The 16,292-nt window shown below is 45.0% G+C and overlaps 3 protein-coding genes across 4 annotated transcripts; all 3 read right to left on the reverse strand.

The window, feature by feature from the left end:
• Positions 1-526: 526 nt before the first annotated feature.
• Positions 527-5,585, reverse strand: LOC127589621 (zinc finger protein ZFP2-like). The gene is made up of 5 exons (XM_052048846.1): positions 5,263-5,585; positions 4,440-4,558; positions 3,484-3,651; positions 2,463-2,870; positions 527-1,668 (listed from the first exon to the last, which is right to left on the reverse strand). Exons 1-5 carry the CDS (start codon positions 5,423-5,425, stop codon positions 637-639), a joined length of 1,890 nt encoding a protein of 629 aa, XP_051904806.1. The 5' UTR covers positions 5,426-5,585; the 3' UTR covers positions 527-636.
• A 211-nt stretch (positions 5,586-5,796) lies between these two features.
• On the reverse strand, positions 5,797-10,266 carry LOC127589628 (somatostatin receptor type 5-like). Of its 2 annotated transcripts, none has more exons than XM_052048855.1 (3): positions 9,409-10,266; positions 7,838-8,531; positions 5,797-7,476 (listed from the first exon to the last, which is right to left on the reverse strand). In XM_052048855.1, exons 2-3 carry the CDS (start codon positions 8,513-8,515, stop codon positions 6,811-6,813), a joined length of 1,344 nt encoding a protein of 447 aa, XP_051904815.1. In that variant the 5' UTR covers positions 8,516-8,531; positions 9,409-10,266; the 3' UTR covers positions 5,797-6,810. The 2 variants fall into 2 exon arrangements, with proteins under 2 accessions (XP_051904815.1, XP_051904814.1); XM_052048854.1 differs by having other exon boundaries at positions 7,838-8,536.
• Positions 10,267-11,988: 1,722 nt separating this feature from the next.
• LOC127589138 (GRB2-related adapter protein 2-like) lies at positions 11,989-15,970 on the reverse strand. Its single transcript, XM_052048176.1, is given in 6 exon segments — positions 11,989-12,341; positions 12,869-13,204; positions 14,029-14,148; positions 14,221-14,312; positions 14,393-14,521; positions 15,702-15,970. Coding segments are annotated over 5 exon segments (927 nt in total). The 5' UTR covers positions 14,519-14,521; positions 15,702-15,970; the 3' UTR covers positions 11,989-12,088.
• Positions 15,971-16,292: the final 322 nt, after the last annotated feature.

Below are 16,292 nucleotides of genomic sequence, written 5' to 3' on the forward strand. Positions count from 1 at the left end.
ACGGGAAGGGGCGCGGAAATGTGACGGGTCGTGAGAAGGCTCCAGCAATTAGTCTGGACCACAACGGAGTGGTCGGTGAAATACACTCGTTTTTGATCAATTTGTGTCATGTAGAGTGGCCAAATTTAAAATTAACACAACTTCGCAGATGTAATCAGACGACTTGAACTTTCAAAGAAATTTTTTTTAAAAAATCAACCCTAATTAGACCGGTCTGTTGGTTTACACGAGTGGCATAACCGACTACCCAAACACTTAATTGGTACCAACCAACTACTCACGAAGTTCTAACCGAACATTTTTGGTAGTATAGGCTTCACTAGAATTGTAATAACAAGCAACTACAATAAACAAAGACATATATAATTACATAGGATACTAGTGTAACCTATACTACTGGAGACAAAATCCTAGTGTGTTCTACATAATTGGCCAATAAAGATTATTCAGATTTTAAAATGAAATAAAAACACATGAAGAAACACTTTCAGCTGCATGTAGTCATTATTTTAGGCACGACACATCATTTAATTTTATCAGTAGTTTATTCTGCCAAATATCGGAATCAGCCTAAAAAAATCCAGATGGGTGGGGCCCCCTAAGATGTGAAAACGCAGGAGAACGCTGTGGCTGGCGTCACCGTTGGTCCCCGTGGCACTTCATGTGCAGTCTGAGGTTGGCCTTGCGGAAAAAGGCCTTCCCGCACACCTGGCACTGGTGCGCCTTCTGGCCCGTGTGTATGTCCTTGTGCTTGCTGAGAGACGAGCGGTCGCCGAAGCACCGTCCGCACACGCCGCACGCGTACGGCTTCTCACCCGTGTGCGTGCGCATGTGTCGCGTCATGTTGTGCTGACAGTTAAAGGCCTTCCCGCACTCGCTGCATTGGAAAGGCTTCTCACCCGTGTGCACCCGCATGTGCGTGTCCAGATCCCGGCGGCCATCGAAGCACTTGCCGCACACCTCGCACACTTTGCCGTTTCTGTGCGTGGCCAGGTGGGCCTTCATCTGGTTGCCGGCGTCGGCGTGAGCACCGCACACGGCGCAGTCCGTCTGGTGGCTGTCCGCATGGTTGACGAGCGAAACGAGCGAGTGGAACATGCGGCCGCACACCACGCAGATGACGGGGCTTCTCTTCGGCGGGCGGCGACCCTCCAACTTCTCCTTCTTCTGGTGCGTGAGCAGGTGGCGCACCCTGGCCGAGTGGTCGTTGAAGAGCTTGCCGCACTGGTCGCAGGCGTAGGGCCGCTCGCCCGTGTGCGTGCGCATGTGGCGCCGCATGTTGTGCTGACAGTTGAAGGCTTTGCCACACTCGCTGCACGCGAAGGGCTTCTCGCCCGTGTGCACCCGCATGTGCGTGTCCAGGTCGCGGGCGCCGTCGAAGCGCTTGCCGCACACGTGGCACGCTTTGCCGCTGTCGTGCGTCCGCAGGTGCGCCGCCAGGTCGTCGGCGCGGGCGCCGCACACGCCGCAGTCGGTGTGGTGTTCGTGGGCATGGTTGACCAGAGAAATGATGGCGTGGAAGCCTTTACCACACACGACGCACACCACGCGCCCCTTGGGCCGCTGCCCGCTTGCCTGGTGCTCGATTGGCGCTCCGTCCGCAACGCCCTCGTGGACCAGCAGGTGGCGCTTCCTGGTGGAGTGGTCGCTGAATTGCTGGCCGCACACCTGTAGAAAGATGTCCGAGTAGTTAGGGACCAGAGCTTTCACCTGACTCAAATGATCAGGACCCCTTTATTTAGTCCATGTCCAGATGGAACTAAAGATTAATTACTTGCATAATTGATTCATCTGATGATTCATCAATTAATGTGATTCAATAACAAACATTTTCTAATTTCTGTCCCTCTCATTCAAAACAGGACATGAACAAAAATGTTTCAAATGTCGCCAATGTTTAAGGGGGTCGGGGGGGGACTTGCTTTTTAAAAAATACTTGGCACTTTTAAACAAAGCAATAAATTGGCAAAGACAATTTTGGTTTGACGCCAGTTTCCCCGTTTGGGGACACGCATCTTCTTCTCTTGATTCTTGGTGAGCAGCCCAAATTAAGTCATTACGAGACAAAATGCACATTTTGGAATCAAAGTACAGTCAAACCTCGGTTTTCGAACGTCTCTGTTCTCGACCAAATCGGTTTTCGACCAAAAATTTAGACTTTTTTTTATGCCTCGGATTCCGATCGAAAATCGGTTCACCAAACTAAGCGCACTTGAGTGCACCACTTGACTCCTCCCGCCTTCCATACACGAGGAAGTGACGCTTCCTCGGGTAGCGTTCCACTGTGAGCAGACGTGTTCAAGAAAGATTTTTTTTTTTGAAAGAGCGTCCTTTCGGTTTTCCAACAAATCGCTTTTCGAACAGCCTTCTGGAACGGTTTATGGTTGAAAACCGAGGTATGACTGTACATCTTTTTACTGCTAAACATCTGCTTGTGTGGAACTTCAATTGCCCATGCTTACGTGGCAGGCGTAGGGTTTCTCTCCCGTGTGCCGACGCATGTGTCGGGTCAAGTTATGGCGGCAGTTGAAGGCCTTGCCGCACTCGCCGCACTCGAAGGGCTTCTCGCCCGTGTGGACGCGCGCGTGCATCTCCAGAGCCTTTGCCGTGCCGAAACCTTTGCCGCACACGTCGCACACGTTGCCCCTCATATGCGTCTTGACGTGACCCTCGAAGCTCTCATCCGAGTCGAAGCGCTGGCCGCAAACGCCGCACACGTCTTTGGGGTGCACTTCGATGTGATTGGCCAGCGAGATGACGGCGTGGAAGCTCTTCCCGCAAACTTTGCAGCCGAAGGCGGCCTTGGCCTTCCGCGTGGTTTTCTTCTTGGGCTCGTCGCTCCCGCTGGGCTGCCACTCCTCATCGCTGTCCTTCAGAAGTCAATTCAGTCACGAGCACGTCCAAAAAACATTTGACCCAAGTCATGTCATTGAAAGGCAACGCTAGCGAATCGCCACTTGGACGAAAGTCTTGCAGGTTTCCTAAAAAAACTTTTGATTGCATTTGAAATGACATTTCACTGCAATTTCCCGATGTGCCGTTTTATCTGCAGTGAACGACGTCCATCAGGGCTCCATAGGGTCCCGACGAAACGCACGCGACACGACCGTTTTCTTGATTCCGTTTTCGGCGTTCAGCAAATTATTTAGGGGGAAAAATGTTCATTTCTTTTAAAGATTGGAGACTACTGTATTTGCAATCATCAAATCCTACTTATGTGCTTTTTACTCATTCACTCCCAAAGACGTTTTTAAACGTCTTTTCAGACTTGTTCTAGAATTGGGTGGGACTGAATGAGTAAAGAGTTTGCTTGATTTAAGTCATTTTAATCCCAACTAAAGCTTTGTTTTGAGATTTCAAGGCTTTCAAGACTTTACGAGGGCTGCAATTATTTTACTACTCGAGCCATCTCTTGATTTATTTTGTTAATTCCTACGGGAGGAGGGAATGTTTTTTGTTGGGGTTTTTTTTCGTCCCGCTTACCTGGCCCTGCGTGTTTAATGAAGACGCTTTGTCATCGTCAGCGGTGTCGATGTCGCCGTCGCCTTGGCACTCCACTTCCTCCTGGTGCGCCACCGCATGGTGATGGTCACACTGCACGGGTGCCTGCGGCTCCCGTGAGCTGCTCGGCTTATCGTTGGCTTTCATAACCTGGAAACACCGTCGCCGCATGTTGATTGCGTGTTCTTATGGGCTGAATTGTCCGTGCACTAGTAAAGCGGTTCTTCACTGACGTTTCGTCGTAAGGTTTAATTACGTACTAATAAGAAGACGATCACTCGACAAGTGTGCCGGACTGCTGCACTAGTGAGGACAAAGAGTACACTCGTACATGGACCCTTTCCGTGCAAACCTGGCCGGTGTCGGGTTTCTCTCTGCCGTGCGTGTACATGTGCCTCGTGAAGTTGCGTTGACATTTGAAGGCCTTTCCGCACTCTCAGCACGTGAACGGCTTCTCACCCGGAGAAGAAGAAGAAAATCTTACTTAATTTATATAGCGTGTTTCAGAGGGCTCAATGCTGCTTTACATAGCAGACAAAGCAGTACGAGTAAGGACACAGTGCTTTCTTTCAACCTAAGTAGTGCTTTGCCGCCAAATGGGGCATCGAGGCTTTATGTTTAAATAAAGAGGCCGTTCATTTCGACATCAGCCATGCTTTTCCGCCAGGTGGTAGTAGCTTGGTGCCGAGGAACTATGTAAAAATTAATTGAGGAGTTTCATCTCAACCAAAGCCTTGCCACGGAACAATGTCAATATGAAAAAAAAAAACAATGCTTTGCCGTTATCTGGTGGCACCTTGATATCAACAAACTATGTTGAAGTGAACGTAGGCCCTTTGTTTGGACAAACCTAATGCTTTGTCGCCATCTTGTTGACAAGGAAAAAGCATACTGGCAGAATCTGGAATAACAAATCAGGCGAGCTAGGCTGGGCTTACCTGGTTGCCGACGACAGGATCCTGCTCAAGCGGCGCTTTCCAGTCGCGATCGCACACCTCGCCCTCGCCCTCATCCTGCAGCAGCTCGTGCGGCACCAGCACAGACGGCTGCGATGCATCTTCACCGCAAAACACAGCAGCGCACATTATGTTACATGATTAGCCATATTTCTCCGTCTACATCTGCACTCACTGCAGAAGTACGACTGTATGATTAGCACATCTATTTTAATTTCCGTAAGTTATGTCACGTTTCAACGTGCAATAAAACATGCAAACGCAGGACACACCGGATATACGAGAATTGAATATTATATATAATATACAGTATATCATGGTCAATATACTATTAAGATTGCAAGTCCCAACTATTCATTATTCCAAAAAAAATCTACCTATTGATTCTCAAACTTTTTCATCCTTTATTTGAAAAATTATTATGAAACATTATTTCAAATTGACAATGCGGAAAAGGCACAAAAAATTGGATGATGACTGGATTGGTCTGTTACCAGCCCACTTATTTAACACTGTTAAAGGAACACACACACACAAGCCTACCATTGCTCTAAGTTAGAAGCAGTTTGGATTCAACCACTGCAAAACAGACGATCACAATATCGGAGTTGATCACTAATCCGTATTTGCATGTTCATGATGGTTCTGTCAGAATCTTCTTTCAGCGTTTTGCACGACTCACTAGCGGCCTCTTTCGTCCACGAAGCAGCAATGCAAATTGAACGAGCGCCAATGAAGTTGCCCAAAGAGATTTTCACGAGTTTGATTGTTCGGAATTTTCGACGACGTTAGAAGAGAAACGAACCTTTGTGTTGTACGAGTCTTTGGTGTCGCTCGAGCTCTAGTCTGGAGCGCAGGAGCTCGTCCTCGAGGCCGACGATGGTGCCTTTCACTACCTGGAAGATCTCCTCGGCGGCCGCGCGCAGACGCTCGTTGACGGCTGCTTGGAGCTGCTGGAAGCTCGACATGACGCCAGAGGACAATCGGACGGCAGCGAAAACGACGATGGTAAGAGACAAAGAAAACAAAAACAGGCTACTTGGGAGGCAGCCAGGCAGACGCCCGAATATCGATTAGAAACAGGGACACTCACTCCGGCGTCTTCTTCGTCACGCACAGAGAAGTGTGCTGCTTGCTCAGTGTCAAGGTGCTGCCCCTGGCGGAAATTTGTGTAGCTACACGCACATGTTTGCATTTTTCACGAACGCTTTCAAATCTTCATTACTTTCGGCACAGTACTGGACATTTGAACTGATAAATCAACAAATAGATGTATTCATTTCTGACATTAATATATTAATGAATCATCGTATTACTGTAAAATAAAAATACAACAACATTAAAATGAATTGTTTTATTTTGTTTTCTCCATTATTATTCAAATGAGCAATTTCACAATGGATATTGTACACATGTAGAAATATTCAAGAAAAAAATCATTCATAAAATTATCACGGCCCACTCAGGCTACAATATCTATTTGTCCAACTGAACAAACAAACAAATGTTCCAAAACCCAGCAAAAGGTCGTCCGTTGCAGCTGGCATGCATTAACAGAAGCAATCAGATTTATTGGGAAAGACTCCAGAATTTCAATCAACACTTCACATGAGTGGCAATCGACCGGTGAGTCTGCAGCATAATCAAGAGGTTCCAACACAATAACACACCACGCACTCACACACACACACGCATACACAGTTACAGTAATTAGTTGGTGTAAGAGAATAGCACAAGAGTGCATATTGTCACTGAAATGACTCAGAACCAAAAAAAAAGGATGAATCACAATGAGCCCGTCCATCACGTCCAACATCCGAACGTGGATGAAATCCTCTTACAGGTTTTCAACTCAGATCAGAGGACACCTGAATAAGACCATCTATTACAAATACTTTTCATGTTCTGAAAAGTCAACATGTCATGTGTCAAGCCAAGTGTGTCAAGCAGTGACCGGAAGTAACCTTGTACACCCTGAACTGGTCGCCAGCCAGTGGCACGGTACATCTCGACAAAGAATGAAATGGTTGGCCGACAATATTAGGTTTCATGTAGAAAAACAAAGGACTGGTTGTCAATCCCGGTAAGGACACTTACAAACGATGTACTGGTCGCCAGTCAATCTCTGCGCACATATAAACAAACAATCGAGTGGTCGCAAGTCCATTTCAGGACACTTAGAGAAACAAGAACTGGTTTTCAGCCAAAGTCAGATCACTTATACTGTCGACTTCCAATGGACAATTAATATCAGGGCACATATAGATGAACAGGACTGGTCGCCAGGTAAAGTCAGAACACTTATTGACAAAACATGTTGACTGCATTGCTCCGTCTTCATATTACAAGTAGCCTATATTTCCAAAGAGGCGCTGTGCACCACATTGTCATCAGGCATGGTTTTTGCAGTCCCGTTTGCTTCATTTCCGAGCAAAGGTATCGCTAGGGAGGTCTTTGCGTTCTCAAGTCCACCAGCGTCCTTCCCACCAGACAGCATTTGTCCTTGGGGAGACTGCTCCGGCCCCTCGTGCTCCGTCAATAAAGGCTCCAGACCCAGCGACGAGCATCCTGCCATTCCGTTTTGCTCCATTCTCAAGGCTCGCGTCATTTCTGAGATGTCGTCGTCTTGGTGGAGTCCTCGCCTCAGGCTCTCTCTGGGCACCGGTGCCTGCCTGCCGCCCTCCTTTGGCGGCTGGGGCTGGATGGCGTGGTGGTCCTCCACTTTGCGGGTGGCGCGGCAGAGGGCTTTGCGGAAGCCCCTCTTGAAGTTGTCCGACATGAAGCCGTACACCACCGGGTTGGCGCAGCTGTTGGCGTAGCCCAGCACCACCACGAAGTAGTATAGGCCCTGATATTCGGGGGGCAGCGCCACCAGCAGGTTGAGCACGTTCAGCGCGTAGAAGGGCAACCAGCACAAGACGAAGACGGCCACAACGATCACCACCATGCGCGTCACCTTGCGCTCCGACTTGCGGCGCTTGGTCGAGGCTGTGTGGACCTTCTTGGCCGAGCTGCGCACCTTCAAAGAAGAAGAAGAAGAATTGATATTTAAGGACAGTGATAGATATTGTACATGATGTCCGCTGACATATTTTCTGTTTTCACTGAGGTCACCCGTTAACTAAGCTAGCTGACTGATTGCTGCTTTCTTTTCCAAGCAAAGATCACACCATGTGAGAAGTGAATGAGGCGAGCTCCGCATTGAAAGGAAATGGGAGGAGCTACCGTGATTGGAATAATCTGTGTTCACACCCACAATGACGCACCCCTCCCCCTTTTGCACATCTACGAAATGATCTCCAGCCAATCTAACCTCCTTTCCGTGCAGATTTAGATCGCGATTCACAAACACTGAACATGCAATGTATTGTGAATGTAACCTTGAAGACGATGAGCACGTAGCAGAGGCAAATGATGAGCAGCGGGCACAGGAAGCCCACAGTGGAGGTGTAGACGATGAACGCCGTCCTCCACACCTTGGCGGGCGCCGGCCACAGGATGTTGCAGTCGCCGCCCGTCTTCTGGATGTTGGCAAAGACCACGACCGGCAGGACCACCAAGAAGGACAACGCCCACACGGTGCCGTTGACCAGCTTGGCAATGCGGGGGCGTCGCCAGCGGGCCGAGCGGACGGGGTGGCCCACCGCCAGATAGCGGTCCACGCTCATGACGGTCAGGCAGAAGATGCTGGTGAACTGGTTGATGGAGTCCACCGTCATCACTAGGCGGCACATGAAGGACCCAAATGGCCACATCTGCAGCGAGTTCTGCACGGCCAGGAAGGGAAGGCCCAGCATGAAGAGCTCGTCGGCAATAGCCAGGTTGAGGATGTATATGTTGGTCACCGACTCCATCTTGGAGTGATGCAACACAATGTGGATGACCAGCGTGTTCCCGCCCAGACCGATCACGCACACGATCACGTAGACGAGAGGGATCAGGACGCCCCCAACGCCAGGTCCCGTCCCGTCATCCGCCGCTGTCGTGTTGGTGACGTTCAGTAGGAGTAGAGGAAAATCCTGGAACGGGGCGCTGGTGTTCTCCACCGCCGCCTCCATGTTGGCAAAACGGCAACTTTGCTGGGGGAAAAAAAAAACCCAAGAACAACAACGACATCACAACTCACTTAAGTAGAAGAAGTTAGAAAGAATTATGATTTCAATCTCTTAGATTTTTTTTCTTTCAGGGTGACGTCTGAGTAGGGAGGGATTCCTTGGATGTTGTGCTAAATGCTAATTGCGCTAACGTTGGGAGACAAAATGTCAGCAGGTTGTTCTGCAACCATTCTAAAGGTCAGCGGGACTTGAAAGCTCAGGGGTGAACCACAGACACACACACACACACACACACACACAAAAGCATGTACGCAAGCAAACAAGTGTGTCTCATTTATAAGGCAACACAATCTGCTTCATATTTCTGACTGATGAGGACTTTATCATCAGTGACAATTTTATCATCAAACTAAATATTTATACTGACCACATTGTCAGACCAAATGCATATATATATATATATATATATATATATATATATATATATATATATATATATACATATATATATATATAATTTTTTTTGTGTGTGTGTGAACATTTTAGTTTTTTTTTCATTATGCTGCTCAACTATTGTATTTTATTCCATTTTAATATATATTACATTTTAACTATCACTATTACGTGACCTAATAAATGTATCACAGGTATACACTATTTGATCCATCTTTCCATCTCTCAATTTGCTTGCAATTTTCAAATGACTTTTGATGGACAATTTTGCATGACTGCATTTCAACAGTTTCACACAGTGTACATGAGTGCATGACCATTCATGATGATGTCACTTTTTATGATATATTTCCCATCTTGCATCAATATTACTCGAACATCATTTGTCCGTCTGCAATATTTATTTCCGTGAATCTTGCCTAAGCACAAACAATTCATCTTACCTTTGGACGATGACTTTGCCGTCTGTTCTGTTCAGAATGCAAGCACCAAACTTCACCAGTCGCCAATTTCACTCAGCTCACGTCCACGTAGGATCGTAAGTGGAACCCGCATCATCACCAGCAACCGCAGCAGCAGCAGCAGCAACAGAGCACTTGTCCGCTTGTAACTAGGAGACAGCTTGTCAAGTGGGAGGTGTTAGGATGCCGATCTGCGTGCGTCCGTACGTGTGTGTGTGTGTGTCACAAGCCAGGCTGCAGCGAGTGGACCTTCCACAAAGGAAGAAATGGAAGATGCTACTTGACTTTTATTGGAGCATCAAGTCAGATAAATAACAAGAGCAATATGTATTTTTCTTAAGCCACTCATGAGAACATCAACAGCGGTCTAAGTTTTTTTTTCTCTTTATGGTGCATCGGGAAAGCATTCACAGCGCTTCACCGCAATTTGGTTAAGTTACAGGCTTATTGAAAAATGCAACAAATCCATTTTTCACCTTCCAATTTCACATATCAGTAATAAAAGGCTTTTGAACAGGGGTGTGTAGACTTATGCGCCTCACAATCCATGTAAGGTACTGTACTTGCATGGCAGGTGTCAATGATTGATTGATCCACTTACATGGGTTGTGATGACGTCATCACACACCTGGAGGCAACGCAGACGGAAGATGAAGAACGATTTCCAATCTTTGCCAGTAGCTCAACCTGCTGGAAAGAGGCTATTCTTGAGATCGTTACTTTTGAACATTTGCCATATGTCAGTCATGCTATATTTAACGTAAACATCATTTCTGTGAAGAAGCCGAGGACGGCCAATCAGAAATCTGAGCATGCATGAGAGTTGTTTTTGGACTGCCTTGGACCTTCTGCTTTTGAGCAATATCCCCCCCCCCCCCCACACACACACCCCAAACCCGGTCGCTAGCTGTCAATAAATGGTGATCACGACGTGATTCGGCAGTCAGTTGATCACTCGCCATCCTAAATTTGCCAGCGAGGGGGCGTTGACAACTGTACAATACGTACTCAATGAAATGTTCAAGGACCTTGTAAAGTGAATTGAGAGATGTGTTTCTAAAATACATTTGACATGTTTTGAACATATGAAAGGCTGACAACATGGGGAACTTTATACCGAAATTAACAAAGTCTGGTGTGGTTGGTGGCTAATTAGTTTGTTAGCATGATTACTGGCATGACTGATGTTAAACATTGTTTGCATGTTTGCCAACATTCGTAAAAACGAACAACTGAACATTCTTTTGACGTTAAAAAAAAACAAAAACAAAACAGGGATGCGTTTCTGCGGCGGTCACAAATGTGATTTGCGTTTTGGGGCATGTAAACCAGATTTTCTTTTGAATGGCTCAGATGACAAAAGCGACGCTCGATCGCCGAACATTGGCAGACAGAAAGTCGATCGTTAGCGCGTTAGCAAAGTGCATTGTTACTGCTGAAGGACGTGCCGTTTGTTAGCGTCTGCGTGTCAGAGAGTGTCTCGTTTAACAAGGTGTTCCAATTGTGGTGGCCTGGTGGTAACCACGGCAACAGAACCACGTGGCGAATGATGAGACCTTGGGAGGTTTCGAGAGCATTGACAAAGTAACTTGCCACTCCGATTAATGTTCTTTTGTACGTTTGCAAAAAGAGCTAACTATTGTTCACTGGCATGCTTTTTTTAAAACTATGATACTTGCCTGTACTTAGAGGAAGTCAAATTATTTTAGCAGAAGCCATCAACATCACTTCAGTTGTGAAGATGAAGAGCACCTGACCGCACTCTGCAGCGGCAAGGAGTCAAACACACAAACCACTTCCTGCTTGCTCAAAGTGGAGAAGCGGTGGCATCGCTTCGTCCCTTCACCGCCTCAATCTCAACACTCCACAAACACCCCAAAGTTGCGTTTTCAAGAATTAACAAAAGAAAATGACTGCAGAAAAAAAATGTACCAAGACAACCAAAGTCAGCCCAGAATAAAGAACTGACCTTGAGCTCACTTGGTTGGGACTTATGGATGGAATTCAACAACCACTTCTTTTTTTTTAACCACAGTTGTTCCTCGCCTGACAACTGATCCGAAGCTCGGCTGCTTGAAGCTCTTTGTTCATGGCCAGGATTGGGCTCAGGTTATGGCAACAATGATACACAAGCAAAACAAGTTTTGAGAACTTGTCGTCAAGGTTTGGGGACTCGCCGCTCTCCAATATACCTCTGCCGATTGTTCTCTGACTCGCTGGAGGGGTCATTTCTAAATTTTGATAATCATGCCATCGGTTATTCTGCAAAACCAAGTCAGATTGTCACTGGTGAGAGGGAGTAGAAACCAGTCATTGGTCATATCACACACACACACTTTTAATGGCTTTTTCAACAATTCTGACAATTCTAGCCCAGCCATTCTGGTTACCCATAATGCCTTGGACAGCGCACGTGTACCTCATACTACAAATGATTGCTGTTGCTGCTTGACTGCTGTGCGAACAAAATAAGAGCACATCAAAATTAAATTTGTCCCTTTATTTTGAAACATTTCTGCTGTACCTAATGAATTGTTTTGTTTGAATTTATAATTTTAACTGTGGTTTTATTGTAAGGTGTCCTCGAGTGTTTTGAAAGGCGCTTAGAAATGAAATGTATTATTAATTGAGCCAGCCTTGGCTCCTCCCCACTTCTCCTACATCAAAAGGGTTTGGTGTAGTTTGCCGGAAAGAGTCCTCTCCTGCCGCCGCATCGTCCCATCCACCAGGTGGGATTGGAGGCGTCGGTGATGTTGATGACGTCGCCGGCGCAGAAGCTCAACTCGTCGTCTTCTTCGGCGCTGAAGTCGTACAAAGCCAAAACCTGTTGCGGCGGCAGCGCCTTCTGCTGGAAAACACACACATAGCATGTTGCGATGCTAACAGGTGAGCGGCGTGTTGGTCAGACCACTGTACTTTTTAAAAACATTTTTGTCATTAAGAAAGTGCTCATAGGTCGTTTCCCCATCAAGATTCCACTTTCTCGCTGCGAGGAGCAATGCGTTAACCACAAGCTTCACCGTGTGGCGCGATTTAGCAGGCTGCTCACTTCCTGCTCAGCTCAGAAGAAATATCGAACACTAACCCTACAACACTGTATTGTAGCTCATGTTTGGAATGTTTGCTAGTGTGAACTCTTTAAGCGCCTCGTTGTCAGTTGGGAGTGCACGAACATCACACACGTATAGATGGATGAGCAAGATGGAGTTTTTTTTTTGTTTGTTTTAAATGACCTGACAGTCAGCACGTGGTCGTGCGCGGTTAAGAACAGTCAAAAGTTTGAGTAATTGCGCTTTTGTGTCTGCTTGTGAGTAACTTGTTGCTGGCTGTGAGTGCGCACGTCATGGTTTTTCTAAGTCCACCATGCCAGCCAGCAGGTGGAAAGCGGCTATGAGCTAATGTGGCCATGTTAGAGCGCCTCGTTGGGGCGTATTTCAGTCACCGGAGGCTGAAAATTGATATTTTGTTGTTTGTTTTATATACGTGGGAGGGGGGGTTGTGTTTTTTTTTTAAGCATTCATATACCAAAGTTGTTAACAACATTCTGCTCTGAGCTTTATGGAACATAGATCTATTTTCTGTTTCGTTTACCGTTTGGGTGCCTGGCGTTGTTCTGATGGAGTCGTCGACGTTGAGGAAGATGGTGGTGGTTTTGGAGATGGAAGTGGTCTTGTAGAAGTCCACCAACTTGTTGAGGGACGTGAATTTCTCAGCCCACAGGAAATAGTGACCTCGCTTGTCGCGGATGACCTTGAAGTGCTGCACGTCGCACTCGTGCCTGCGTCCAGGTCAAATTTCAGCCACAAACCCAACTCAAGGTCAACAGGAAGGATGTGCTTAAAACCTGCGTTAGCTTAGCAACGGTACTTTTGTCAACACACTGCATCAGCACTCATTAGCAACATTAGCATTAGCTAAACGAAATTAGAACTGTCACATTTTAGGGGTCTGTACAGTCTTTCTTTGAGATATTGTTTCAGTCACCCGACATACGAGGCTTTCAAAATATAGCTTTCATTCAGCTAATATGTCGACTGGTAAGCATAAATTTGAGAGATGAGCGCTACATGGAGGCAGTGAGCTCACTAGAGAGTAAGCAGCTTTGGCAGATAACCAAAACTAAACATAAAACAAAGAGAATTTATTTATAAGGCAACCTAAGAAAAGAAAATTTAGCTGAATGTTAACAAACAATGCAAAACACCACTAATATGCTGACATCTTGGATCGATAGTTGCTAATGAGCCAAAAAGCATTTTCAATGTTTTCCATAATAAACAGGGATTGGCTACACGTGCCAAAATAAAATTTAAAAAATTTAAAAAAATTAAATAAAATAATGTGCTTAATTAAACGGTATGTACAATATTATAACGTACTGTTAGTCTTTTTTTTGGGGGGGGCGTTGGCATTAACAGATTAATGGAAATTAATGTAATCAATTTTAGAAGAAGGTTGTAATATAGCAAAGTACTTTCCAGATGCACTAATGTACATCCAAAAAGAATTGGCAGAGCTTCACTTTTGGGTGAAGGGGAAGTTTTGTTATTTTTGATAAATACACAAAAATGGCAGATAAAACGTTGGGAGTTTGTGACTGACTTGACGGAGATTGAGAAGTTTCCGGGTGAACTCTGACATCCTCGGATGACAAAGTCTCCGACAGGTTTGGTGCTGAGGATTTCCTCGGCTCCACCGCGAGTGGCGTTCTCCTGGAACCATCTGCAAACATCCGCATGTCACCATACAAGAAGACGAGGATCAAAGATGACATTTTGTGAGGGTGGGGCTTACTCGGGAGCGGTCAAGTCTACATAGTTTTTGGGGACAAGGCCTTCGTGGCCGAGCATCTCAGCTTTGTACCAATCGCCTTGCATGCTTAAAATCTGATGGGAGATAGAAAGTTTTGGATAAATAGTTGTTTGGGGAATGACAGGCCGACATTGCGACGAGCTTTGTTCCGAACCTTGAACACATCGTCCTTCTTAAAGTCGAGCTCACCAGCAGCTGTTGCCGTGAAGTCATACTTTCCTCTCGCCTCCATGTTGCCAACCACAAAAAAAAAAACTACAACACCTAGAGAGATGCACATGTTCTACATTTTATTCAATTGGACTATAGACAAATACCTTCAATTAGAAAGTTTGATGCATTGAGCAAGACTCATGGGAAACAATGCAATCCAAAAGAGCGACACTGGATGGGCAACTGACTGCGGGCCGCGACCACACTCTGAGTGGCCCCTTGATTAATTAATAAGTTTTGACAAATGGAAACATTTTTACAACCTGAATAAAATATTTTTTTAAATGCTGATAAACATTCAATATACATTTTCAACAGTAAACAAGGGGAAAATGGGGGTAAATGTGTGAAAATAAAATGCTGGAAAAAAATGGACAAACTTCAAATATGCAGGGATTGACTCTAGTTTGAAGTTGTAATATCACCAATCACAGCTAGATGACAGACATGTTTTGGTTACACCAGGTATTCAACTGCCCTATACTACAAAGTGAGTAGACCGACTTGTTTTTTTTTTTTGTTGCAGATTTGGAATGATGGTCTGGACAAACATTGTGCCGGAATAATATTAAAACTTTCAGTGACTTGATTTTTGTGACAAAAAAGTCAAATGTTGATGTCTCTTTTAGGGCGATTTACAACAATGCAGAACTATACTGCTTTTTACTTTCTCTTTGCCGTCTTCCACATTGCCAAATCTTGTTTCTAGCTTATGGTGTGATTTAATGACTCTATCATATGATTGATCAGTATTTCCTTTAGTACACAATACAATACATGCTGATTTATATAGCGCTTTCACAACAGCGGCAGTAGTCAAATAAAATCCAACATCAACTATTCGTTGACAGTTTGAGTGTCACGTGACGGTGAAAACCGTGTCATGCAGCTGCAACTGAAGCAACAATTTATGGAAAATTCCACCAATGGCGGGAACAAGTTGAACTTCAATGATGTAATTATAATGAAAATAATGGCTAGCTTCTTTGAAAAAAAGATCAGATCATATAGATGATAAATATGTTTAATCATAATAATATCGTTTTCAGGTAGGATGTAAAATAATCAAGAAAGTGGAAATATATTAACTAATAACAGACTGTGACTGATAAAAGTATCGTAGCAATGCAAAGGTAATCTTAAATTGCATCCTATATAGGATATTATGTTACTTTGTTCTGTTTTTACACTTGACTTAAGTGACTTTCGTACACAACATGACGACGTTCCTTAACTTTAAGCAGTTTTACCTTGCAAGGCTGTGTTTCAACTTGTGTGAAGTTTATCCCATGGAGGAAAAAAAAACAAGAAGCAAACCGTTATTTTCTTTTCCCTTCCGCGTCACGTGCAGGAACGAGAAGTATCCAGGAAAATAAACGAGTCAAATACAGTCATTGCCAACAAAAACAAAACAAAAATGTGACGGTATTTGGAACAGACGACGGTGGTTTCATCTTATCCCAAATGTCTTTCAAATGAAGTGGCACACGCACCTGCTTATTTCGGGCTTTTAATCACTTCCGGCTTCCAAAATAAAACGTGCTATTTCCATTGAACACGTGAGTGTTTTCATGATTTCCATGATCGAGTCTTTGGAATATGTCATGTAATGATGAAAATGTAGACTGGTTTTAGATTTTGCTTATTGAATAACTTGCTAGTTGGATGCTTAAATAAAAATAAAATGAAAAACACATTTAAATGAAGTTATGGTAATAGCATTCATTTAGACGTTTTCTGTCTGAAAGTGGTTACTTCAAACCTACTCCCCCCCCCCCCTTTGGCTTGTTAAATAGCTGGTTAGTTAATTTAAGTAAATGAAAATTGGATTCTATTCGTAT

Source organism: Hippocampus zosterae, chromosome 17, assembly GCF_025434085.1.
Source record: "Hippocampus zosterae strain Florida chromosome 17, ASM2543408v3, whole genome shotgun sequence".
Classification (NCBI taxonomy): Eukaryota; Metazoa; Chordata; class Actinopteri; order Syngnathiformes; family Syngnathidae; genus Hippocampus; species Hippocampus zosterae.

What these genes read in the sequence shown, in the direction of transcription:
- LOC127589621 (XM_052048846.1), bottom strand. Translation starts at nt 5,425, where the DNA reads ATGTCGAGCTTCCAGCAGCTCCAAGCAGCCGTCAACGAGCGTCTGCGC. An exon ending in AAGACTCGTACAACACAAAG is followed by an intron (nt 4,559 to 5,262) that starts GTTCGTTTCTCT and finishes TTTGCGGTGAAG; the next exon opens with ATGCATCGCAGCCGTCTGTG. An exon ending in CATTAAACACGCAGGGCCAG is followed by an intron (nt 2,871 to 3,483) that starts GTAAGCGGGACG and finishes TGACTTCTGAAG; the next exon opens with GACAGCGATGAGGAGTGGCA.
- LOC127589628 (XM_052048855.1), bottom strand. Translation starts at nt 8,515, where the DNA reads ATGGAGGCGGCGGTGGAGAACACCAGCGCCCCGTTCCAGGATTTTCCT. An exon ending in ACGTGCTCATCGTCTTCAAG is followed by an intron (nt 7,477 to 7,837) that starts GTTACATTCACA and finishes TCTTCTTTGAAG; the next exon opens with GTGCGCAGCTCGGCCAAGAA.